The sequence below is a fragment of the Staurois parvus genome, unplaced genomic scaffold (genome assembly GCF_062004578.1).
Source record: "Staurois parvus isolate SC_StPar_1 unplaced genomic scaffold, SC_StPar_1.0 ptg000313l, whole genome shotgun sequence".
Classification (NCBI taxonomy): Eukaryota; Metazoa; Chordata; class Amphibia; order Anura; family Ranidae; genus Staurois; species Staurois parvus.
Window position 1 is genome coordinate 299,225 of NW_028318109.1, and position 27,130 is coordinate 326,354.

At 35.6% G+C, this 27,130-nt stretch overlaps 1 protein-coding gene across 1 annotated transcript in view; it reads left to right on the forward strand.

Annotated features, from left to right (window-relative positions):
* The window catches only part of LOC149457567 (uncharacterized), a gene marked incomplete at its 5' end in the record, with an annotated part of 278,900 nt that extends 252,063 nt beyond the window's left edge, over positions 1-26,837 (forward strand). Inside the window, 2 exons of the mRNA XM_089683530.1 lie at positions 12,298-12,375; positions 17,505-26,837. Coding sequence (XP_089539656.1) covers positions 12,298-12,375; positions 17,505-17,626 — 200 coding nt within the window. The remainder of the gene's footprint in view (positions 1-12,297; positions 12,376-17,504) is intronic.
* Between the last annotated feature and the right edge of the window lie 293 nt (positions 26,838-27,130).

Below are 27,130 nucleotides of genomic sequence, written 5' to 3' on the forward strand. Positions count from 1 at the left end.
CACCAAAAGCTGGTTATTATTTTATTTTTTAATGGGTTACTCATTTTTACCTTGTTGCTTTTGGCTGGAATTCTACATTAACATAGGTTTCCAGACCAGTTCTGTGACAAATTGCACATGTTATATTACACTATATTTGTATTTCAATGGATTGATAAAAATAAGAATGTTAGTCTTTTAGCAAACCTCTTGATAGGTGGTTCCTATCTATTATTTTCCCAGTAGTTTGGCCTTCTCTGGGCTCAGAATAAGTCAAACTGGAAGGAAGACAAGAAGAAAGTTCACTGTGAAGATGCAAGAAGTCTAACATTGGGAGGAAAAAAGTCATAAAATCTATAGGACAATTCCACTGATTGAAAACTGAAATGTGTGTGTGAAGTAGTTTAAGGATGTTGAATTAATTTAGTTATACAGAAAATGTATGCACCACAGGGGCTGATTTATTAAAACTCAGAAAAAAAGCAAAGAATTCTAGTCTATTTGGTTGAATCAGGTTTTCCCCTTCATTCTATGGAAATATAAACAATAAAAGGAGTGATAGATCGCTATAAGCAAAAATGCCTTGCTCTCAGGTTGGTTTTGCAGAAAGGTATTACAACTCACAAAAAAGCAATCAGTTTTATTCCGTGGATATTCAGTTAAAATACACCAGAGGGAATATGTCTACCCCTGGTTATTTATTAAATAAAGTTTACTTGCTCATTTGTAGAACAAATACAGAACATCAACCCCTCAATGAGTGACAATATACACAATCTGACATGTCTAATCACAACACTTTTAATGGCACCAAATCCACAATTATCCCAACTTGGTTCATATACTGTTGATAGAATAATAAGTATTTCTCAGAATAATTTCCAAAGCGTTTCAAACAAAATGGGCATTTAATGCAATTATAAGTGTTGTGATTAGACATGTTAGATCTTGTATATTGTCAATCAATAAGGGGTTGATGTTCTGTATTTGTTCTACAAAAGGGCATGTAAACTCCTTTTTTTTAATGATTAACCAGGGGTAGATATATTCCCTCTGGTGTCATTCCACTGAATATTCATGGAATAAAATTGATTGCTTTTATGTGACATTTTCAGACATTATTCTAATTATCTTAGTTTCCCAGAGAGCAAGGTATTTATGCATGATTTAGGATATGGTGGGGTACCCCAGCTTTTATCCAAAAATGATATTAGATCGCTATAGACTGTAACTCCTCTTACCTATTTTCTTTTCTCTAGTTTTCTTAAATCAGAGCCCAAAAGTTTTATTGTTTTTAGTGTACTTGCAAAAATTAAACTGTGAATTGTATGTATTTTATGAGTTTACTAAACCATGAGCCAGAGATCCCCACAATATGATACTGATTTATCCAAACTGAAGAAGGCAAAAGTGGATATGTAGTCGGCAGCAACAAATCATATGCCTTTTTTGTAGTTTTTTCAATTGGAAAAATGAGAGATGGAACTTGACAAGCTATTATGATCAAAATGGTGCTTTTGATTTTCTTCAGATTTGATAAATCAAGATTACTGTACTAATACTAAATGCTAAAATAGAATATTTGTCAGTGGGTGTTAATTGTAACAATAATATTGTATTCGCATAGAATTTGTTAAATAATGTTGATTTATTGAGATATAGATAAGGGCTTAGTAAGAAGAGGTTAGACTCAAGACTTCAAATATATTGAAGAGAACAGCATCAATACAGCAACTTTTGAGTGCTGTACAAAAAAGATGTACAGAGGTAGACATTTGAAAACCATGCAGTACATTATTACTGCCATTTCACAAGATGCTAAATTTTCATTCATGGTCACCTCTGTGTTGTTACAGAGTCAGACTAGGACTAAAAAAAAACATTAGCATATAAAGTGTACCAGTCCAAGCTCATGACCATCTTGAACTCATTATAGCCATGTTACCAAATTCTATATAATTCAGTAGATAAAATACCATTACAGTTATCTAATCACACAGGGAACAACTTCATTTAGCACTAAGATGCCTGTAGAAGCTCAGATCATGCATCTAATGTTTCAAGACAAGCAGAGCCTTTCTATAAACTTCAGACTTGCCAAACTACCACTTCAAATCTGGATGTAGGGCTCTACACCTTACTGTAAAATGTTCTCTTTAAAAGTGAAAGAAGTGCGTGTGTGTGTTCATTATAATCTTTTTATACATATTTTAAAATGTTTTATTGAATGCATTGTGATAATGTGACACATTTATTTATAATTTATTTAAAATGTTAGTTGAACATTTATTGTATGCAAAGAACAAGCTAATACAAATGTAACAAAGTTTATTCATAGCCCATTTCAAATTAAAAAAAGCAGCAAAGTACTGAACCATGTTAGCTATCAATGAATGCAGAAAGTTCAGAGTTAATGTGGTCCCCCTTTAATGACTAACTTAAAAGACTGAAAATGCAAACTTTCGAAACACATTAGTTTCTTCACTGGGCACAATTGTGCCTGACAAAGAAGGCTACCGTGTTTTTAAAGCTTGGATCTTTAATCTTTTGAGTTAGCCAGTGTTGCTTCATATACAAACCATCTGCAGAATAACAATTAAAGTCCTGTTCCAGTTTACACAAATATCTCTGCCACATGCCCTGTAGGTAATTACCTGTTCAGATACTGCAGGTATAGCCAGATCAAATTAACCAGACTGGTTTGTTAGGTGTACAAGCCCCCTGTACATTACAAAAATTACAGTGCTGAGAGTCTGGTTTTACCTCATAAGTAACAAAAATGTAAACCTTTTGCTTATTTAATGACACATATGGTGATCATATATCTATATGAATAAAGGTCCAGTTATGCCCAAGGGCCATTATGACAGGGTTTCCCCTCCAAAATATTTTCTATTTAAACAAAATGCAACATTTGATGCAAGAACATGCAAAGGTGGTTGGGAACATCCAAAACTCTCAGGAAGACAGGAACAGGAAAAATACCCCATTTAAAGTGGCCAGCCAAAAACGTTTGAAAAGGTAAGTATTAAAAACGGCATCTAATACCATGGTGGTGATAGTGAGGTGTAGGTGTGTGTGTGTGTGTGTGGGGGGGGGGGGTTGCCCACAGATGAGCTTTAGATATTTACCTCAAGTAGTGATTATTTTTTGAGTAAAGCAGGGTGGGCTACCTTCCAACCTTTTGCTGCTCTACATGTAGGCCTTATTCTAACATATTGAGGGCTGATTGATCATTTAAACAAAAGTAACTAAGGAGATGTTATGCATGGTAAAACTTACAGTAGCATGATCTCATACATAAATAGTTCAATATAATGCAGTCATTAGTATCTTATGCTATATAATCCTATAATAAACTATCCATAGATATGCTATGTAATTAACGTGTTCTGAACATGCTGTAAACTCTTGTGCAAAGTGTGCTTCTAAGTGTGTTGCAAGGCATTTTATGGATACATGATAGTTCCAAATAACCAGTTATCCAGCATATATCCAAAGATTGTAATGATTTTTTTTTATAGTTGTGTTATTAGTGTAATTTGTAGGTACTGTGGTGCATTGTAGTATTTAGTGATGACAACACTTTTTCCTGTATTACATTTCAAGGGCTTATTTAGTAAAATAGTGCAAGTACAAAGAAATACCAGCAATTCATATATTTATATTCAATGCATTTTGACAAAAGTGATATGAGTTGAAATTATAATATATAATTGTCTGATATAGGCAAAGGGGTTCAACTTTTACTTTCACCCCATTAACAGCAATACCATTCACCGAATTTCCAATTTTTCAGACTGCCATAATATATATAATGTCTACTAATCTAGAGTCATCACCAATATATTAAGTACCTAGATCTAGAGCAGAGGTGCATTTTCTATAGACTTCTTGTTCCCAGATCAATGGAAATGGCATCTTTTTTACTAGGTTCCATTAGAAACTATACTCTCTCAGGGTACCAGGACAATGTCAAATGAAAAGGTTTTCAGAACATGAATTATAGAGAATGCACCAGGTGTTGCTGAAACACGCGCATGAGAACACCAAAAACTGTTACTTTAAGTCTTTAAGCCTAAGCTCACCTAAAAAGACACCAAGGTAACTTTTTAATAGTCTTCAGATTGATCCATTTGTCCCTGCGTAGCATCCTGAACACTAGGCCCAGGTTGCACAAAGGACTTAAACGTCTTTTCAGGTCTAGATAAGAACCCATCCCTTACAGCACTTAATCTTGCCTCTGTCACTCAACTAAAACTTGCATTGCCTCAGTGGAATTAGAAGCTTTAAGATTTGCAGACACCACAAAGTGCCTTTACTTCTTCATTGCTATTAATTTAGGAACTTTTAAAGCTACAACCAAAAAAACCCTAAAGTGAATGTATAGTGGGTTTCTTTCTTTATTATGATCAGAACTTGCAGACTAGCTGATTTTTTAGGTCAAGTAAATATAAAATATAACATATTATCATAGAAAGTTCTTCCTCATAGTCAGATGGCAGAGCTCTAGTCTTCTTTTCACAGTTAGCATTGTATATTTCCAGGAACCATGCTTAAAAAAACACTTACAGAAAACATTGAGTGAATAGAGTATTGACACATGCCTTAAAAGATGACTTAGTGTGAGGTTTCAATACTGAGCTACATACTGTATTTGTTACTCAAAGAGTAAATACATAAAGTAATAAAAAGATACCTTTTTGGTTTGTTGTCTGACCATCAAACAACTTGTATTATCTTCTTCTGTTTAGGGTGGAAAGCTTCCAGTCTAACCCCTTTCCTTAAACAATAACAAAAAAAAAGTGCTATAACACTGTGCACAGTGCTTTACCCTCAGCAAACTGTAAGATCTTAGTTTGCAGTGTATTTATATCTATGAGAGGATGGATTCTGATTGTTTTTTTAGTAAAAGAGTATAAATGCAGAGACAACATTAAGCATGCAGAAACCTATTTTAGACTTTACTCATCCGACAAAAGATGACTGCTAACTGGTTACCATGTTCTACTGCACTTTTCACCTTGTCATTGTACTGTGTTAACTTTCACTTCATTTTCTAGTAGGGGATAAATCTACAATGTGAAAATCAATTTGGTCACTGAAGGTATACACATCTAGTAGTCCAAAATTTGGCCAAATATAATAGATGAAGCACCTCTCCCCAGCAGCAGCTTTGTCCTGTTTGCTGTGTGTTAGTTATATTATTAAATAAGATCCTTACAGATTATTTATTGTCGGTTGATTTAAGAGATAAAATGAGATGATCTCAGTTTTGAAAATCTTGCCACAATTTTCCGTGTCTGCCTATGAAAATATAAACATGTCAGTCCATAATGTGGCAAATACTTACTGAGCTCCATAAACAGTTCTTGTTTACATTCAGTTAATGTTGTGATCTGAAAACATATTAGCTTTCCAAAGTAGCCACTATAAAGGAATGCATATGGTGTTCTTATTAGTTTTTACTTGCACAATAATACAATATTCTATGCAAAATGATATTTGAAGCATTTTTGTGAGTTTGTGAAATCTGCTGTTTCTTTTCAAACAATAGAAGCCTTATGGAAGGACCTTTTGAACTTTTTGCTTGATCAGTTATGTTTAGAATGAGATAAAGCATGAGCATGCCAAGTCTGGCATAGACTAACAATTTTCAAAGTACAATATATAAGAAAGACCTCTTTTTAGTTTACCAGTAGGGAATACTGCTTTGAAGGTACCATGGGTTGCCTTAGATCTACAAAAATATTTGTATTTTTTCAGAATTTCAAAGAAAGTTTTGTAAAACAGAATTTCATCAATAGCTAATTTCTGTAATGTTTTTCCGACAATCATATTTTTGTAAGACTGGGGCTTCCCTTTTGATAAGCCATATACCTCATGTTGTTTATTTTAATTTGCATGTTGAGATATTATCCCTGAAAGATCATCAAACATGTGAACAGGTCTGCTCAACTACATTATTACACTTGTTCATGTTTGTTAATATGCTGTGAAATAAATTCATATTCCTGATACAAAATTGTTATTTGAGATTAAAAATGTAAATTACATCAACTGTGGTTTATGACTTTTTTTATCAACATTGAAAAGCTTACTAACATACTGACACCTACTTGTTGCATCTGCAAAAGACTAATTTGTAAACATATTAAAACTGTTCCTGTTGACAAAGCTTAGGGTGTATCTTACATGTTGTTTGAAACTATTTACTTGTATACTCACTTATGGTAAAGGGTCAGTCTAGACAAAAATGTATGTTAAGCTTTGGTTAATTTTGGAGAGTTAAAGTACCTAGTTCCTTATATTCACTTCTGTAGGGAGATCCTGGAGCTGCAGTTAACAGGTCTGCACACCAGGCCTTTGTGTGAGTGTCCCACTTTCTATATTGCATTTTTAATTTATTTTAAATTTCTGACAATTACATAGCAGGTGTAAGAACACCCTGATGTGGACAAGAACATCGAAAACTCCAGACATTGTTCCAGCCTCTTGCCTCTAAGTCCAGAGGAACTTTAAATAGCTAGTGGGTTACTCAACCACAGGAATCTGCCTATTAACTGAACTAGCACTTTTGATTAGATTGACCCTTTATCTAGTTATTTGGGATTTGTTAAAAAATAAATGAAGGACACCTACAGTCAATACCTGCAGGGGTAATAACTTATACCAACTATTTAGAAATCACATTTTACTGATCTGACTACAATAAATTGAAGGTTGTTTAGTTTCCCTGTTTTATGGCACAGTGAGCAGATCATCATTAATGCTTTCACTACTGGTTTTAATTTTAAAAAGCCTGTAAGTTTTATTATGAAAAATAATACCTATTGTGTAGATTTAAGCACTTATATGACTTCTACAGGGCCTGATATGGATATGAAAACATAAATTCTATTGACTTGTAATAAGTAAAAAATATTAATAATATTACTGAAACTCCATTCCACTCCTCAAAGCAAATCACAACCTTGGCCACAGGCATGAGTATGCTCTGAGCTATATTTTTATTGTATTCTTATGCAAATCAGATTGCCGAGCTCCAACAAAACAACTAAATGAACAATATAAATACATATAAACTTACTGGTTTATGTGCTAAAGGGTTGTTAATTCTGTTTTGCAAGTCTATTGATCCAGGCACCACTGCTGTCAGGCAACCTCACATTTTTAAAGAACTCAATGTAGTTAAGAAAACAGCTCAGTTACCCACCTGCTCCCAGCTTGTAACTTGACAAGGAAGGGAAAAAAACACACTGATGCGGCATTCACCCTGCTTTCTCCTCCTGTGATCAAATTTAAATTGTTATTGTACAATACTTTTTTTGTCTAGGGTACCGTTAAATGTAGTTTTACCACCCCCACTCCTACAGGCATACAGGCTTCCTCCTGTCCATACAGTTGGTTCTCTGAAGCCGCTTCTCCTTCATGGCCTTTTGTAGTCATTCTGACATTATCATATACAATGCAGTCCTGTGTTGTAAGTGAAAATGGTGAGGGCCTGTCCAAGATTTCAGCTTTAAGCATACATAGGACACAAATGTCAGGTCAATGACTATGTAAACATTACATTATCTTTTTTCTGCACTATATTTCTATGTTTATTTATTTTTATTTGCTACCTAACGGGCTGTAAATGTTATTTTTCCAAATAGCAACCAAGCAGTGTAACAAAATATTGAATGCATCCTCTCAAGGTCAAAATTTCAAACACAAAGGCACTGTACTTTCTTAATATGCAAATTCGGCACCTGTATACTATAGACTGGAAGGAAATTGTTTTTCAGCTACAAACAAATGCATCTTTTCTACACTTGCCAACTCTGTTTTTGCTTATTATCTGTATTGCATTTCTTGAATTATTAAACACTCACTGTAATAATAAAACCCATATTTTTTAAAACTTCTGACAACATCGGGTAATTGTATTTATCTTAACAAGTCTTACAAGGATCTGTCTGTGGCAGAGTATATATTTAATATATATAAAAAAGAAAGGACATTTAGTCTATACCTAACAATGTGTATTTGAATACTGTTTTGCAACATAAAGCAAAACATTAAAAGAGACTTGTACTGTAAGGAATATGGGGACTGCTATTATTCACTTGCTTTGGAAAACTCTGGTTACTTGGCTCTATGTAGCTCCAATACTTTGAGGCATTCACCTGTAACAAATATAATGAGCAAAGTCATAGTGAAGTCAGAATACCTGCGTACTCTTCCAGGTCTGTGGCTTAGAAGGTACTGAATCCATTGAATCAGCTTGACAGGCAGGGAACAGTATTTTCAGGCAGATAAACAAAGGCAGCCTTCATGATTTCTTTGCACAAATTTTCTTTAAAAACAAAAGCTAGCCAAATGAATTTGAATTTCAGTCCTAAATTATCATATTTCTTTCCTATGAAAGAATTATGGTTAGCTTTACTTTTTGTCTAAGTTAAAATGTAAAATTTGTTAGTTAAGGGCAAAGGACACCTAAAGTCTGACCCCACAAACTCTCTCACAACTTCCAAGTATACATAACAGTATTAAAGAGATCACCAGGAATTTAAAAATGTTATTGCTATGGTATGTAGACTTGTAATGCACACTCAGAAGCTGGGAGTTCATGTGTCAAATTATTGACAATGCAGTAACTGCCAGATTTATGAAGTTAATGTAGGTACAGATGGCGGCTACAGTAATATTTAAGCAACATTCTGCTATCACAAGGAGTGTATTCAGTTTGAAAGTAATGTTTTATTTCATTTGCTTCTGTGTTGTGTGTATGGTCAAACTGAATTGATGGTTTCTCTTCATCCTTAAGGCATGGTTCTCAAATGTACATTTATAAAGGTAAAATAAGGAAATGAAGCAAAAGAAGTGTACATTATCTAAATAAAACAAGGACACTGATTATGACTGCTATAATTCAGTGCATGAGGATTTCAAGCTGGAATATGTTTATTGTTGTGTGGCATTTTGGTGTTTGCATTCTCAAGCTTCTATAGGAAGATGATGTAGAGCATGCTTGCTTGCATGGCATGAGTATTTTACTGTATACATCGGAGCATAGAATATAGATTTTCTTCTTGAGTGTTGTATTGTGATCCTTAATACACAGACTTCCTTACTTCGTGGTAAAGCCTAACACTGGGAATGCAGGCTGTGATGCTGCAGGCTTCACTTGACAGAAATCTGCCAGAGCACATTTTAGTTCAAGTTACATGAATTGACTGCACCGCATGGTCACTCACAGCCTTTCACATTCAATTTTCATCTGTTCACTGAACAAGAGTTCCAAAGGCCTGAAACTTTACTTTTTCATGTTAGGGGAAAAAGGTTTGTGAAAACCATAATCACAGCTGCAACATCTGAAGTTCTAAGATTTTCTAAACTGAAAAAAAAATATACATGAAAGTCTACGTGAATTATAGGGGCACTTTATGACAGCAGATTCTGGGCTGCAAATGCATTCAAATAGAGTACATTATTGTGGCAAAGAAGAGAGCATCCTTCTCTGTTCTCATGCACAATAATTCAAATACATACTGTGTATAAGTGGTTTATGCTGACTTGATTTTAAATGGTACGGACTCTGGAGCTGCCATCCTCATCCTTTGCTTAATGAGCAAATGGCCCAGAAAAAGCAAGCACTCAGTGACATTCCAGATCGTATGTCTACTAAGAAAAGGCTCAAAGAGGAGGAGTACAGCATCAAAGAGTACACTTATAATAACTTTTTGGCAAATGCAGCTCCTATATTTTTATTTGAACCTTATAGTACAATCATCTTAATTGCCAATACAGTCTCTAGTGTTGATTTCTGAATGATATATTTTTCTTTTTTCGCAATATGGTTGGATAGGAAATGCCTCCCATTGTTGAACTACTTACTAGGATAAATGTACCAATCCTTTTGAAAGTTGATGAAATCCTTTCCTGAGACAGTCATGGAAGCTGCCATTGCTGACCTCTCATTACTGCTAATGCTTTTAGAAAGTTTGTGTCACTGCCCCAGAAAAGGGCTTTATTCCAACTTTTCTCATCTGCACACTTATCCCAGCTCAGAGATTGGGAACAAATTGAGGCAAGATGGTTAGTAAAACATCCAGGCAGCTAGCATTTTCACAAGGAGGTCAGAAATGGCAATGGCACCAGCTACTTTACTTATTTTAGGAAAGGTTTACTTTAAATCTCATATGCACTTATGTAAAAACAATGTAAAAAATGCTTTCTTTTTTTGTACATTTCTGGTTTAACTTGCTTGAAATTAAAATTCTAACATTTATTTATTATAAATTCAAGGTAACCCCAGATAGACCCTTTGTTGAATAATCTAATCAAAGAATGCTGTGGGCATAATAATCTAATTCTTTTTTTTATCTGAAAGCTAAATGTTTAAATATATAACTGTGGAAATAAAAACAATTGTAACATTTTGTGTAAAGTAATGTGTGTTTTAGATTTGATAAAACTTTTTGGATGAAATTTAATCGGCACTACCATTTCAGTGTTTTGTGACTGCTGGCAAGCTGACTTGGCTTCTTGCTGACTTCTTATTTCTGATTTAGTAACAACAACCACAAACAGGGAAATCACAGATAGATTTAAGAATGCATTGGGGGAATATATTTTTGGGTGCAGTTGTAACTTATGAATGTCTCAACATTTTCAGTCTATGAAAAACTTTTAATTAACTGTTTCCTGTTTTATCAAATTTGCTTAGAGCCTGGAATTGATGTCAAAGTGTACCTGTACGAAGAAAACACATATTAAACGTTATATTAGAGTAATAGTTCTAGGGACAATAGCTAGTAACTTCAACATATCTCTACTGTACCCAGGAGTGTATTTAGATTCTGTGCTGCCCTAGGCAACACAAAAAAATCTGCCAACCCCCCCCACACACACACACACTCTCCCGTTGACATCTCCTCCAGAGCAATTGAAGCGGTGAGTGCTGTGGCTGTCCATGACCATGTATGGGTGGGGGGAGGCGATCTCCCGGTGCAGGTCTGACACTTCCCCCACCCTGGAGATCAGGCAGACTCCTATGGACAGCGGGTCTCCTCCCCGGGTGGTCCGTGCTTTTTCCCCCAAAGAGGGGAGATGCTGCCCCGAGGTGTACATGTATCCCGGATTGTTCCTCTTCCCCCCCTGGCTTCCTGCATCGGTCCCAGTGCCTCCAGGAGTCTTTCTCATACCAATGATTGGTGCACCACCAGGAGGGGAAAGGGCGGCCAGGACGACGCACAGACTGGAACTGGCCAGCAGCCTCATCACACCCTGGGCACCAGCCTCAGCCTGACAGCCGCCCACCAGTCCCCCCACCTTTGACCCCTGTAAACCACCGCAAACCCCTCCCTGAGAGAGTGAGAGAGACTCACCATCCAGTCCCATTGCCCAGGAGAACTATCGTCCCTTCTGAGTGGTGGCATCGCCCCCCCCCTGAAAATTGCCACCAAATGCAAATGCATTTTTTGCCTGGCGGCAAATATGCCCCTGAATGTACCCCATCTCTTACTGCTAAGTATGTCCCCACTTACTACAAAATTGTTGTGTCAGCACTTAACTGATGTCCAAGACACACATTGTATTGTAAGATGTAGTCACTGCTAAAAACTCAGAAGCTGCTTGGTAAGATTCAGTAACTCCTGATCAGACTTACCTTGAAGTTAGCATTTTTGGATTTGCAGGCAACAGATGGCCTTGCTTTCCTAGGACATGGTTAGTTTAATATGTTATTAGTTCTTATTTGAATTCATTAATTTCTTTAAATGGACAATTTTATACAGTGTTGAATAATGCATGTCATATTATCGGTTGCAGTGTACACTGTTATTTTGCAGTTACAGACTTTCTACATCAAAATGGATATTTTAACCTTCTTCGTAACTTTATTGTTCTATTTATTGCAGGCTATTTTTGCAATTCATAGCTGACACACAATTTTTTTTATACAGGACTTTGAGGATCTACAGCTCTAATAACCCACTAACACTTTAGTAAAGCTGTGTGTGCAGAAATGTTTCTATTATGTAGCTTCTACAAGAGTTGTAATGTTAACTATAAATCTGCACCTCGTGATGACCAATTTTGTTCAATGTTTCTGCTATATCTGTGTGTATAACTGTGTTTGGTGTCCTAAATGTTATTGTTTTGTGAGTATGTTAGTCAGTCAATGTATATTACTTCTAGCACCGGGCCAAAGTACATTTTATTCACATTTCATAAGGTCTTTTTACTGATGTTCAATTCTTTGGAAGAAGGTATAGAAACGTTTTGTGTATGTTCACTGTTCATAAATTATTTGTTTCTTCTGTATAATAGGTTTAAGAGGACAGAAAGGTGAAAGAGGTGAATTTGGAATTGGTCTTCCAGGGAGCCCAGGCCCCACAGGACCTACAGGTAATCACTTTTTATAGCTTTTTTTCTTCACTGACTGCACCAGTCTCTCTAACATTAAGTTACTGTTCTAGTTTAAGCCAGCCTCTTCAACCAGGTTGCCATGGTACCCTGGGGCGCCTTCTGGGTTATTCAGCACCCCTGGAAAAATTCCTGAAAATTGCCCAAAAATTGTGTACAAGCCAGTTGGGGGATCAAGACTGCCTTATTGTTATGCAATACCATAGGTTTTCATTGTACAACATTGCAACCTTGGGCACCATGCAGGCAGCCACCAACATACTAATAGCCAATGACATTATTGGTTGATGAGATGTTGGGCACCTGCACAGCATGCTTATTTGCCTTTCCCCTGCCCCTCTCCATCAGCTACAACTTAAAACATGCAGAAAATCACCATAGGGGAAAGGCTAAAGCCCCAGTCAGCTTTTATTGCTGTATGTGCCTATCACCCTTCTTCTTGTCTATTAAAATTACCACTGTGACAGTAGATAAAAAAAAATCTCTTTTACAGAGCCTAAGATAGCAAAAAGAACTCTAATCCATCATCACTAAAACCAAAAAAAATCTATGACTGGGCTAACACTTAAGTATGAAAACTCTTTTCAGTTTTCATAGAGATGAAAAATGTGCATTACATACATGACGTACCCTTTCAGCATTTTTTTCTAGTGCTGTATGTGTGTGAAGGTTCTCTTTATTTAAGCAGCAGAAAAATCTGACACACACTTTCTCAAAGGCATTTTAGGTTGAAGTGTTCTGCCAGGTGCTTTAAAATGAGAGGATTATATCAATATGGTATGGAAGCTAGATATATATGTGTGGGTCACTTCCTCATGGTTCAAAATGCACAAAGTGTGCAATACTAACCAAAATGAATAAAACTCCTGTCATGGGGGGGGCAGTGGGCAGAGGCTGCAGGATTGGGAACATGTTACATGTTCCACCCTAAAACAGGTGGAACATGTAACATAAAAAAACAAAACAAATTACAACACTTTCAGGTGTTGACCAAATCTATAGATTATGAAATATAATCTTTTGCTGATATGATTTAGTAAATGAAGAGTTCTTACCCAGAAGTGAAAGGTTTAACACAACAACCAAAATTTATTGGTGAATAGGATGGAGGTCTAAACTAACACAAACAATCTATCTAGTTACATAAAAGAAACATTATTAAGAAAGCTCAAACATATTACAAACTACAAACAGTGAGACAGAAAAGGCATAAGACAAACATTTAGACATAAGTGCAAGGGATATATTCCATAATTACCATGGAACTGGACATATACGTTCCAGTCCCTTCCTCTGGTGTTCCAAAGAGAGCCTCTCTCTCTCTCTCTCTCTCTCTCTCTCTCTCTCTCTCTCTCTCTCTCTCTCTCTCTCTCTCTCTCTCATGTCCATAGTTATAGGCCTCTCTTCCATTAATTTTCATAGAGTATCTCTGATTGGTTGGCCAGTCTATTCCCTTTCATAATTGGCTAACTTCAAATCCCCTGTATTTAGCATACACCAAACTTCTTTAAGGAAAATCTTGGCACACCCTTTTTGGAATTTAAGCATGACAGTTCATGACCTTTTCCTGGGAAACTAAGTATTCATGAATGGCTGGCCACCTTCATTGCATATCTAAATGAGATATCCTTTGAAGTGCATATTTGGGAAGCCAACAGGTCTGTCCCATTGTTAGATAAACTAACTCTGGCAGTGAACTGTCTGAAAGAGGATTCTCAGCAAAGACTTATTTTATACAGTAAAGAAGGTGTAATTAATAGAATATTCCCTTTGGCAACTATGGTATCTATAGAACAGGAATTTATGGGAAGACATATTGCACACCCAGACTGATACAGCTCTAACTGAAATATATTCATAATTACAGTATTATTTAGTGTTTAATGGATATTTCACATAAACTTATTATCTAACACAGGCAACCACATGCCAGTCTCTTCTGCACATATAAATCACACCAACAGGGCTACTAGTACCATAAAAGCAAATTTAAGGTGCTAAAGAGGTGTATTTAAGTTGAACATAATCAGCTAATGGTTGAGTGTACAGCTTCAGCAGTAACTCACAATAGCAGTGTGGTGGGAGATGATAGTTCAAAGTGCAAGACACAACTTCTTCACCACTACTCACATCCATGCAATCTGGTAAAGTGGGTCATATACCATGCAACAGCCAAGAGGACTGGAGAGAAATCTGGTACTACAACATCATGAAGACCAGACACTGGCAGGGCAGAGGTAGAGAAGGCAGGTGGCTGGTTCTTTCACCAATGTTTTTCATCCATGGCATTACACACTTTTTTGAGGTGTAACCATACACAGTCACATATATCCTTATAAACCAACACGGAGACCCTGGAGACACACCTACCTTACGGGGACATGTTTAAACACAGATTTTTTTCTATTACTATGACACTTCTCTATAAAGGTTATATCTAAGCTGTTAAATACACACACCCTCATAACTGGTTGTGTGTCTGGGGCAGCCATTCACATAATAAACATTAATAGCAATTCACCATGCTCTACCCAGATGCTTGTTGAATGAATCAGGACTATGTGTGATGCAACCAATAGTTGAGGAGGAGATTGTGCAATTAAGAGAGCCCAAAAGTGACATCAACTAGTATTGTGAAACTTCAACAAAACTCATATTGATCAAAGGTTAAAAAAGGAGGTTGAATGGATACGGAAAAAATTTAAACATATCAAGCAAGTGAAAAACTAGTGAGACCTCTCCAACTGGGAAAACCTAGAGATCTTTGACCTGTTTGAAAATCAACGACACAGTAGGTCCACAAAACAAAGTAGACAACTGAGGAGATTCTACTAAGTTGCCAGACACTGACTAGTTTACCTCATCTGTCCCAGGGAGAGGGGTGACTTTTCTTTCAGACAAAGAGTAGGAGTGTTAAGACTTTAAAAGGCCAAAAAGTGAGAAGCCTTCTACCCATGCCACCCAGAGATTAAAAAGAAGCAGCAAGGGCAAGGATAAGAAGTAAATCTCTCATTAGCCCCCCCCCCCCCCAAAGTTACAATAAGAGCATTCAATTATTCATGAAAATGATTGTAAGAGTTATTAAACAAACTAACTAGCCTTGATCATAATATGACAGGAGAGAGAAATGCACTGAAATATTGTAAACCCATCACAGGAGTTAAAATCAAAGCCTAGCAAACAAGGTGGGCAAATTGGTTTTTATGATGACTGAATATTAGGAGGCTGAAACCTTGAGACAGCTCAGTGAATAACAGTATTATTTGCTAAACAGCAGGGACCCCTTTTCATCCCTTTGTTGCTAAGAATAATGGATTATTAAGTCTGGTGTGGCAACAGATTCTGATCACCAAGGGTGAACAGGACTACAGTATATGTGGGTCCATGGATATATTGAGCTGCTATTCTGTCTCCTCCCCAATGTTCATAAGAAACCAGTTGCCTTGCCTGGCAAACAATTGTGTCAACAAATTGTAGCTCTGCTGAATGGGTGGGGAAATTTGTGGGTAGAACTTAAAAAACATTCATGCATCACTTACCTTCATTTGTATTAGACCCTGTTGATGTGTTTTGGATTTGGATGAATTTGCTGTTGATGAAGGATCCTTGTTGGTTGGGATCAACGTAGAATCCCTTTACATGTCGATCATACATCAGATTGGGCTACAGGCTAAAGCTCATATGCTGGGCTAATACAGCTCCAGAAGTTTTACATAATACCAATTTATTTATTTTAAAGTATAGTAAAGGTAAAGCTTTTTATGGTTTAGGGCAGAAGGGAGAGGGATTAGAACATCTGTCAGTTCTCTGGGGAGATTCACCATTTCTATTTGTCCTGTTTACCATTATCATTGAAAGTGAAAGTAATAGGGAATCTAAAATTGAACACCAGAATAGGTATAGAGGGGCGATTTTCCAATAAGGCCACAAGTTACCCTGGTGGCACTCAGATTCCCTCACTTTGGAGGAATTGCCTCTCTTTTCCTGTACTGGTTATGGGACAAGAAGTGAAATTTCCCCAATGGAACATAAATGGCACAAAAAAATTGACAGGTGTTATAACCCTTCCTATATGCTAACCAAAATAGAAAAAAGTTTGGCCTTTAGTTCTGCTTTAAAAATGCTGGGGGTGATTTTGTGCCAAAGTTTCTGTTTTCTCTCACCATATCCAAATCTAAAAACAAATGTTTTGGTTTTAAATATATTTTTTGTCTGATGCTAAAGAGACATTTTACCTGTTCAAGGAAGTGCTTGTCACCTACTGTCTCCCATGGAGGTAGACTGGCTGCATATAATCCACCCCCATATGTTAGCCTGGAAAAAGGGAGGGCATGTCTTAAATCTTGATCCTGTAGAATTTGCAACATTTGCTGATCCTGTAGAAAAATGGAACTTTGTAACAAATTTGTAATGAATACAGATAGGAATTGCTCTCGGTGTGAGGGATTAATAAACCTCTTTGTAGGGAAAATTTTAAGGAACCTCAGGCATCTTGTATTTAAAATTCAGTGGTAAGAGCTATCTTTCTCCCCCCACAGCCAAGCATTGGATTCAGACTTTCAGATTTCAACTTAATTTTTAGTCTTGCTTCTGATTGGTGGTTTCAGGCAATAAAAGTTTTGCGATTACAGTTTGACACAGGATACCCAGAGACTCTCATTAAAAGACTCTTTATATAAGAGCCAGTAAACTTACTGTCTTACTTGATATTATTCCATATGAAGTGCATTTGGATTTTTTTAATTGTCAAATATAAATGCTCTTCTGCTAAATCTCTAAATCTGTTCCCAGTTATTATAGACTGTAATTTGAAAACTGTATGGTTGGAAGTAGGGACACTCTTGTCTGCAGCTACATTATGTGCATTGGCTAATGTTCCAGTACAGCATATATAAGTTGGATAATACTTGGTACAAACTTTCTTTTATTCTCCAGGACCTCTGTGAATGTGAAGCTGCATGTTCTCTTTATAACAATGCATTCAAAAGCACAAATTAAACATTGATAGGTATTGACATACTGTGTGGTAATTTCTTATGATATTTTGAGTTCTTTTTAACATATTAACTATAGATTATAGACATCATGTTTACTGGGTTTCTTTCATTTAGGTGAACCTGGCCCCCCAGGCATCCATGGTCCTCCTGGAACCCCTGGTATAAGTGGAAGATGTAACCCTGTGGATTGTTATTACCCCACCGCACATGGGAGAGCCAGACTAAATGGAAAATAGCCTTTTTTTCTCAGGCATAGTTTGATACCAGGCACCTGTGGTGCAGGACACTGAAGATGCTAAAGTGACAATTCAATGCTGTCAGTGCATTGTTGGCATAAACAGGGCTACACAATGCAATTAGGGCATTTTTTTCAAGAAACCATAAACCCTGTGATACAGCTGCTTCCAAGGAGGATGGTAATATAATTTGGTCAATATTAGGCTACAGGTCTTGAGCTATCTATCCAGCCTTGCCAGTCAAGATATGGGATGTGGCCAACTTTTCATCAGCTATGGAATTAACAAACACATTTCCTCTGAATTTTTAATGTGTAATTAAGTACCATGTTCAGTGAAATGTGAAATGTGCTTTATTCAGGTTTTATGTATTATCTTCAACAAACTTTATGAAATACTGTAATTTTCAGTATGTGTGAGGCATAAAGCTTGAAGAAAAAATACCAAAGGCACCATTGCTACAGCTTCTATGAAAGCACAGCCATATTGCTCAAAGTAGCAGTTTTCATGCTTGTCAGAAGTTTATGGGCTCTATCTACCAACAATATCAATTGTTTTTCAGGCTTTCTATACAGGAATATTGTCAAGTATGATTTTCCTGCCTATGATTTACATCTCTGTGTAGTTTTTATATTACTGCTCTTGACTTATTTGAGTTGTGTAATTTGAGTTACATAGCCTATTGTTAGCAAAAAAAAAGGACCCCCATTACCTTAAATGCTTACTCGATCCTTGTTTTTTCTTACAATGTTTGTAGTGACAAGCAGGCAGCATATTTGCAGTTGCAAAAATCTCTGCATATAGCCTCTGTCCATGTTTAGCTGTCAGGTTTTATTCACACCTATGCATTTTAGTTGCATTGAGGTTTTGGTGCTCTGAAAAAAGCCTTGCTTACTGGAGATTTTGTGTGGTTTCCAGCATAACACACATAATACAAGAATTAAGGGTAAGGAATGTTAAACACACCTAATATGAACAACACACCTCAACACAGGTGTGAATAGAGCCATAAATTACTGTTTGTTCTAAAAAAAAGCTTCCTCAGATAAAAAAAAAATTAGCCAACCAAACCTAAAAGTTTCATTATGATTGATTCCATATATTAATTATTTTTTTTATCTTACACATGCTTATTTACATTTCTATTTACATTTACATTACGACAGACTGTCCAGCAAAATTGCAGTTATTGGGACAAATGATAACACTTACAGAGGTGATTACAGTCAACTTTCATCATTTTATTTGCATGCTTTAAATCTTTTTTACTGCAACAACTTCAACAAGCTCCTGTAGTGATGATATAGTTGTCCCAACATTTGTCATCACAAAAATGTAAATTACATAATGTGAAATGAAAAAAGAATGTATAAACTGAACATTATTTTTAAAGTTATTAACCACATACAGTTATCAGAATACATACAGCTGTGATGATTTTAACAAAATTTTTTGTACCTCAGAAATAGTCAATGTTTTTTTGTAGCTAGTTTGACACTGGCAATACGCATCACAGAAGTCAGCAAAAAGAAATTAAATTAATAATTATAAAATTCTACCTGAATATCTTTTTTCTTGACTCTTTACATATGACTAGCTTTAATTTTGCACTAATTAGTGTTGCTGACTTTTGGTTGCATAAATATAATACATATGTAAGTATTCTCATGCAGACTTTGTACATTTATATTACAGGCAGCTTCACTAAACAGCTTTTTGTAACCATTTAAATTTCTCTTATTTAAACATGTAGATATTTTACTATAAATGATTACACAAAAAAAAATACAACAAAAATACTCTTGATAGTTAAATGTATTTTTGAGACGTGACATATTGCACATAATCTTTTAAACTACTACAGTCTTAATGTTTTTTATTTTTGTATATCTGTCTCTGCATAGGGTTTACTATATTGTATAGATCACCTCTCAAAAATATCACTGCAATGATTCTACTGTGTAACTATATCCAGTAAAATTAAAACATAATGTAAGTCCTTTTTGCTGGTAAAAATTGTACTGCAATGTGAGGACATTTGTGTTCATACACTTTTCTTTTTAGTGACTTTTAACTTCATTGCAGTGTTTTCTAGACTGTAGAGAGGAGGGAGCATATAGATTAAAAAGAGTGCAATGAAAGCACAATGTAGGTGCTACCCAAGCCTCAGGCAGTCTGCTAGGGACACTATGGATTTCCAGCAATGATAACTATGAAATACTGTTGGACTCCTGAAAATTTTCTGACAGCTAATAGGATGTCAAACAAATTCAACATACGAAACTGGATAACCACAGTTGCTGTTATATATTTGATATCTTGTTGCTAATTAATTTTACTGTATGAAGACCACAGAGACAATTGCAATAGTTGTGGTGTTCACAATTTCTTATAGTAATGAATACCTCAACACTCTATGCCATTAAGCAAAAAAAAAAATGGTATGTTGGTACGTTTTCTCACCTTACCATTTAACAGTTCATTAAGTATAGTGTACATTATTTATCGATAATGATGATAAAAAAATACCGTATATAGAAACATATGGTTATTATCAGCATTATTTCTATGCAATGATATACACACTGCTCAAAAAAAATAAAGGAAAGCTTTTTAATCAGAGTACAGCATCAAGTCAATTAAATTCCTGGGATATTGATCTGATCAGTTAAGTAGCAGAGGGGGTTGTTAATCAGTTTCAGCTGCTTTGGTGGTAATGAATTAAAAACAGGTGCACTAGATGGGCAACAATGAGATGACCCACAAAACAGGAATTTTTTTACAGGTGGAGGTCACTGAAATTTTTTTCCCTAGTCATCTTTTCTGACTGTGTATTTGGCTAGGGTCAGAGTCACTACTAGTAGCATGAGGCGATATCAGGTCCCTACAGAGGTTGCACAGGCAGTCCAACTACTCCAGGATGGCACATCAACATGTGCCATTGCCAGAAGGTTTTCTGTCTCCCAGCACAGTCTCAAGATCTTGAAGGGGATTCCAGGAGGCAGGCAGTTACTCTAGGAGAGCTGGACCATCTTTAACCCATCAGCAGGACCGGTATATGCTCCTTTGTGCATGGAGGAACAGAATGAGCACTGCCAGAACCCTACAAAATGACCTCCAGAAGACCACTGATGTGAATGTGTCTGACCAAACAGAAACAAACTTCATGAGGGTGGTCTGAGGGCTGAACGTCCTCTAGTGGGCCCTGTGCTCCCTGCCTGGCACCATAGAGCCCAATTGGCATTTACCTTTGAACACCAGAATTGGCAGGTCCACCATTGGCGCCCTGTGCTTTTCACAGATGAGAGCAGGTTCACTATGAGCACGTGTGACAGACATGAAAGGGTCTGGAGAAACCGTGGATAATGTTATGCTGCCTATAACATCTTTCAGCATGACCATTTTGGTGATGCGTCAGTGATATCCATGGAGGGATGCACAGACCTCTACAGGATAAACAATTTCACCCTGATTGCCCTTAGGTATTGGGATGAATTCCCTGGACCCATTGTCAGACCCTACACTGCTGCAGTGAGTCTTGGGTTCCTCCTGGTGCATGACAATACCCGGTTTAATGTGGCGAGAGTATGCAGGCAGTACCTGGAGGATGAAGGAATTGATACCACTGAATGGCCCCCCACACTCGCCTGACCTAAATCCAATAGAACACCTCTGGGATATCATGTTTCGGCCCATCCAACGCCACCTTGTGGTACCTCAGACTGTCCAGGAGCTCAATGATGCCCTGGTCCAGATCTTGGAGGAAATACCCCAGGACACCATCTTTCATCTCATTAGGAACATGCTCTGACATTGTCAGTCCTGCATACAAGCACATGGGGGCCATACAAACTACTGAGTACCATTTTGAGTCGCTGCAATGAAATTTCAGCAAAATGGGCTAGCCTGGTGCATCATTTTTTCACTTTGATTTTCGGGATGTCTTTGAAATCAGTGCTCTGTAGGTTGATAATTTTAATTTCCATCAAATGATGGGGCATCCTTACGTTCCTAACACATTACACAGTCCATATCAGTATAGATATCCAGCATGGTATTTTCCCCCTTGAGATCTGATGTGTTTTCAAAGTGTTTCTTTATTTTTTTTAGCAGTGTATATATATATATATATATATATATATATATACACACTGTATATTTTTTTTAATGTTTTTTTATTTTACAGTAACCTAACTTTAGAGCATTAGATTGTGTATAGTAGCAAATGGGCTGTCCATGCACTACATTACATTAGTTCTAATGATAGATGTTATTTGTATCACAGCAGTCTTAAATTATATCTAAAGTCAAAATGTTTGTTTTATTCTTGGGTAGATTATGAAATGGTTAAAAAAAAAAGGTTTTCTTACTGTTCGTTTTCAGAAGGGTTTCTCCAAAGTGAGGGGCTATCTCCTCTTAAACAACTTTCACTGAAACAGGTGTACCCATTCAAAGATTTCTGATTTACTCCCTGCTCTGGTGACAACTGTAATAGGTTGACTTTCCTATCAATTTCTATCCCAATAATATGGTCACCAGGACAAATGAGATAAATCTTCCTAGTGGGTACACAAACAAAAAAAAACCCTGAAAGGGCTGCTAATCCCTCCATACTCTATCTAAAACTACAATGATTGCAGACAGTAGATGCTATAAGGGCAATACATTTCTGTATATTCAGATATAGGTAACCTATTTTGCTTACCTGTAATCTTATAATTATCTGTGTTGTTTATTGCAAGCAATTGGGTTCTTAGAGATACAACTAATTTTTATTGATTACTCACACTAGTCTTCTACCAGATTCTTTCTTGCATTAAACCCAGTGTATCCAGACATTTGTTCCTAATTTTTATGCTGCTTTCAATCTCAGTTTTCAGTAATTGTAGATGGACACTATGCACGTGTCAGATGATAATTTTTTTGTTCTTTTTTTTATAAAGTCTTAATTTACTTTTTTTGTATTTTATGTATGCAATCAGGATTACCAAAAAGGTGCTCTTTTATGCACGTTGCATAAATGCAGGGAGTGTACATACACGACACAGAACTTTATATTGTATATATTTTGAGTTTTTGAATACTAAAACCTTTGTAATCAAGTTTTCCTGTATTTGCTTTGAAAGACTATTGTGCAGTAGAAATGTTACATACTGTGCCCTTTTTAAGTTTATTGAAGTCTTATTTTCCATGTATATCAGTGTGTTTTCACTTTCTCTATTTTCATTTGATTCAGTGTTAACAAAAGTGATGCACTGATTTTATCCATTTTTACACCAGTATCATTTAAATCACAAGTGATTAAACGATATCATTTTTAAAAGGAGAGTTCATTTTATAATACTTTAAAAGTATAATGTTATATTTTTCCAATTTTTAACTGTAAATAAAATTGCAGATTTGGAAAAGCAAATAAAAGTTTAAGTAACTGACTCAGTAATGTGTAAAGCCCCTTATCACGTTTTCTGCTTGCAACATATTTGCTGTGCATGTTTATCTATAATTAGTTTTTATATTTAATCATTTTTCTCTCATTTTCATGCTTTGCTGTTTTTTTTTAGCCTCCTCCCTAATTTGAAAATGTTCACTACACATAGGTTAGCATTATGGAAATGCTGTTGGAATCTCTTAAACCTTTCTGTGATGCACAATGCAGCTCAGAGCAGCCCCATTTTCTAAAAATGCGGGGTAGTTTGACTTTTTTTTGCCAGCATCTACCCATGTAACATCAGTATCAAAAATGTTCTGTATACAGAATAATATAAGCATCTAATGAAAGTCATAGTTCTTTTTAAAATAACCTATATATGTTTAAGTAAAGATTTTTTTTTTAATTTGACTCAATAATACTATAGGGTTTCAGTTTAAAGAGGAAAGCTACTTGGTGCTGGAAATAAGAGATGAATGAGAGTTGACAAATAAAAACATACACTATGCTGAACCTTACAGATACTGCATTATGTGCAATTTTTATTTTAATTTGTTTTCTTTTTAAATATTGTGCTTTGTATTATGCATATTTTAAACAAGAAATATGATAGAACACTGAATCAGTAGCAATCAAGTGTAGTATGTGCTGTAAAAATAAAATAGGTCTAAGGCCAGCATTTACCATGTATCCATTGTAGGCCAGGTCATGGCTCACGTTAGTTTTTAATATCTACGAACCATTATTTTTGAGGCTACTGAGTGCTGATATAGTAAAATGCATGCTGCTTTGTTTTAATCTTAGTTTTGGGAGTACAGGAATAAATAAAATATCACAGTGCACATTATTTTATTTAAAGAAAAGCAAAATGCTTTTACTTGTATTCAGTATTACCAAAAGCTTGTATAAATCTTTATGGAGCATTTCCAAAAAAATCTATCATTGGCTGTTTTAGAAACAGTATTCCAACTGTGTAAATTTAAGCTGCCCACTTAACTACAGGCTAAAAGCTTAACACAAGTTCTTGCAATAGACTGAATTCTTTCTATCAGAAGCTTGATTTTGCTTCGTGTGCTGGTTCAGAAACCTACCTCCTACAAGTTTATTTAAGGATGTTAAATTAATTACACCATTGGGAAAAATCTATAAACTAGATGAACTCAAATACACACATATTAAGGATCTCTGATAAATTAGGTTGCTGGCTCAAAGCCAATTGTAGTGGTAAATGTGCAAACATCTTGTACAGCAGTTATTAATTTTCATTTCTTTTTTTTTTATTGGATTTAAGATTTAAGCAATGATTTGCAATGTCTATTTTAGCACTTGGTATCTGAATTCTTTGGAAATGTACTGTTATAATTACTGGTGTTCTCTGTGGACATCTAGACAAGGCCAGCTGATATTGGCCCTATAATGCTCTCTGTCTTTTGCAGCAATCTTCTTACTCCATTGGGAACACAAGAAGGCTGATAATTACACAGTGTGTGTGCATATGACATGATGTTGTTTTTCATTTTCTCACACCAAGATGACTCACAAGTACAACATGTGCTGGTAATTGGCAAGACCTGTAATTGTGTGCCCATTGGATTACAGAAAACCTGTTATTTTTCCTATCTGCACTTCACTGCTTCTGGACTATTAGAGAATGTGTGTATTATATAACAGCAGGATCAATATTTCATATTTATATAAACCATTCAAATACGTGTTTTGTTTTTGTGTCATGGTTTTTAATATTTTTTAGCATGGCTTTCTTGTGTTTTATAAGTTTTTTTTCTGGTGTATGATTTCTTATAAAAGAATTTGTAAATGTATGATGCTTTATAACAACTTGTAACTTAATAATATAACTTTAAAAGACATTTGAAACTTTCATGAGTTGGCCTTGAAAAAAGTCATCTCTGTAGACAGGAGTAAAGAAAAGAGTTCAATTTGGTTATGTAGCATGAAAGAAACTATTTATATCTGTGGTTATATAGTCACTAGCATGCCATTAGTTGCTGCTATACATCGTTCCACTACCAGGTCTAATAAACCTAAAAAATCTGCATATACTAAAGGGTAATATGTAATATTTATTTTACATAATGAAAATGTTCAATGGATCAATATACTCATAACTGATATTTAGTTGGATATCTTTAGGAAGAAAATACCTATTAAGTTTTGAAAATCTCAATGGGGTTCTAGTGCCATGATAGCGGAAACCAAATTCCAATACTGATGGGGCCAGGGCCACATGTATTATTGTATTTTAGTGTTTCATATTTTCTGCTGGACATTTTATCAACAGTAGAAACAGATTGCAGCAGACGTGAGCTGTGTGTGTGTGTGGGGTGGTGGTAGTTAGCTCAACATTCAAGTTGGGATCCCAATATAAGATGTCAGGGGATTATGCAGCCAACCAGTACACATCCAATGCAACTTTTTTGGTACAATTACTATTCATTTTTCTATTAATAGGAGATTATTTGTTAGAAACTTACATTGATTATAGTAGTTGTAAATAAGGTTCTTCCTCACCATCACTTGGTATATGTTCTATATATTAACACTCTGCAGACTTGTTTCATCCATCCAAAGTTTGTTTCATTCATCATATCAGACATCATAATAAAGAATACCCCAGGTTTTTCCAGTCTAGCTAAATCTTGGAACTTACTTAAATAGACCTACTTAAGGCTTAAGTAAACCAAACCATCTTTAAATTATTAGGAGAAGAGTAGATTAAAATGTGAATAGGAGTTGATAGATTGGTAAATCAAATAATTACATGTAATTGTTTCTTGTTGTCAGGTCAAACAAATCTGCACCACATATTCAGGTGAATAGGAAAATGCTCAAACCATGCTTCATTTTTTCAATCTCCACATCACCTCTACCTCTTCCTAGATTACAGAGGGCAAAGCTAACTCTGGCCACAAAAGAAAGGAAGAATTATTACTATTTTGTTTCCAATTCCTTCCTAGCCGAGCCCTTATTGGTAGGCTAAGGCTCTTATTTGCCATCTGACATTCAGTTAACATGGATGGAGCTCTTGGAGAGGTAGAAAGTGTGTGATCAGCATTAGAGGCAAGATATAAACCTAGTTTCCTTCCAATACACCAGTGTCTTAACTCAATAGAGTTGTTTTGACAAATACAAATATGCTGTTCACTTTGCAAGGGAAATTATATTTTTCAAGGGAATTTTCCTCAGAGCGAAATTAGTGAATTAGGTAAAGCTCTGCTGACTTCCATCATCCAATAGTGAGCAAGCAAATACGTTTTTTTTCCTTGGAAGTGATTGGGTATTATTTGCAAAGTACAATGTTACTACATTCACTAAACTTTGGGGAAAATTCCCTTACAAATTGCAACCTTGCAAAATGAACAACCTGTTTGCCTTTAGTAAATCAAACCCATGCCTCTACCACCATCTCAATTTTTCCTCCATTGACCCACCCTATCTATATCCAACCATCTACTGAATACTCGTTGCTATCAAACCTGTTAAATTCTCTTCATCCATATGTAGTTTCTATGGACTGTAACTCATCCAGGTATTATTGTATGAAAACCTGTCTCCTAATGTGAAACATCTCACTAGTTTAAATGCAGATGGCTGAATTCATATCCATATATTTATCTTATGCAGTGCTATTTTAATGCTGCTTGCTAAACCATGAGTGAAAGTGCCAAACTATGATTTAAATTTTTTTGTATGTCACAATTATTTCTGAAATATGGTCTTGTATTTACAATTACTTATGGCAATGCAATAAAAGTGTTACAAACATGTCTTTATTGGTTCTTCTTTCTTTGCTCTTGCTCTGTGAGTATAAGTATACAGAATAGAATTTAATTTATTTATTTTATCTAGGAAGCTGCTATTCAAACTACAAATTATTTCCAAGCACTATGTACTGTGAAGTATAAAATAGAACCCAAATATTCATGTTGAAAAAGATGATAGGTTTTATTTGAACACTTAGTTTTTAACCCTTTTAAGAAAGCTGGCAAATGCTGTTCATCATTATGAAAACGTAAAGTCAGTTTCTTTTTTTGTGTAATATTTTTGCTGTTATTCAA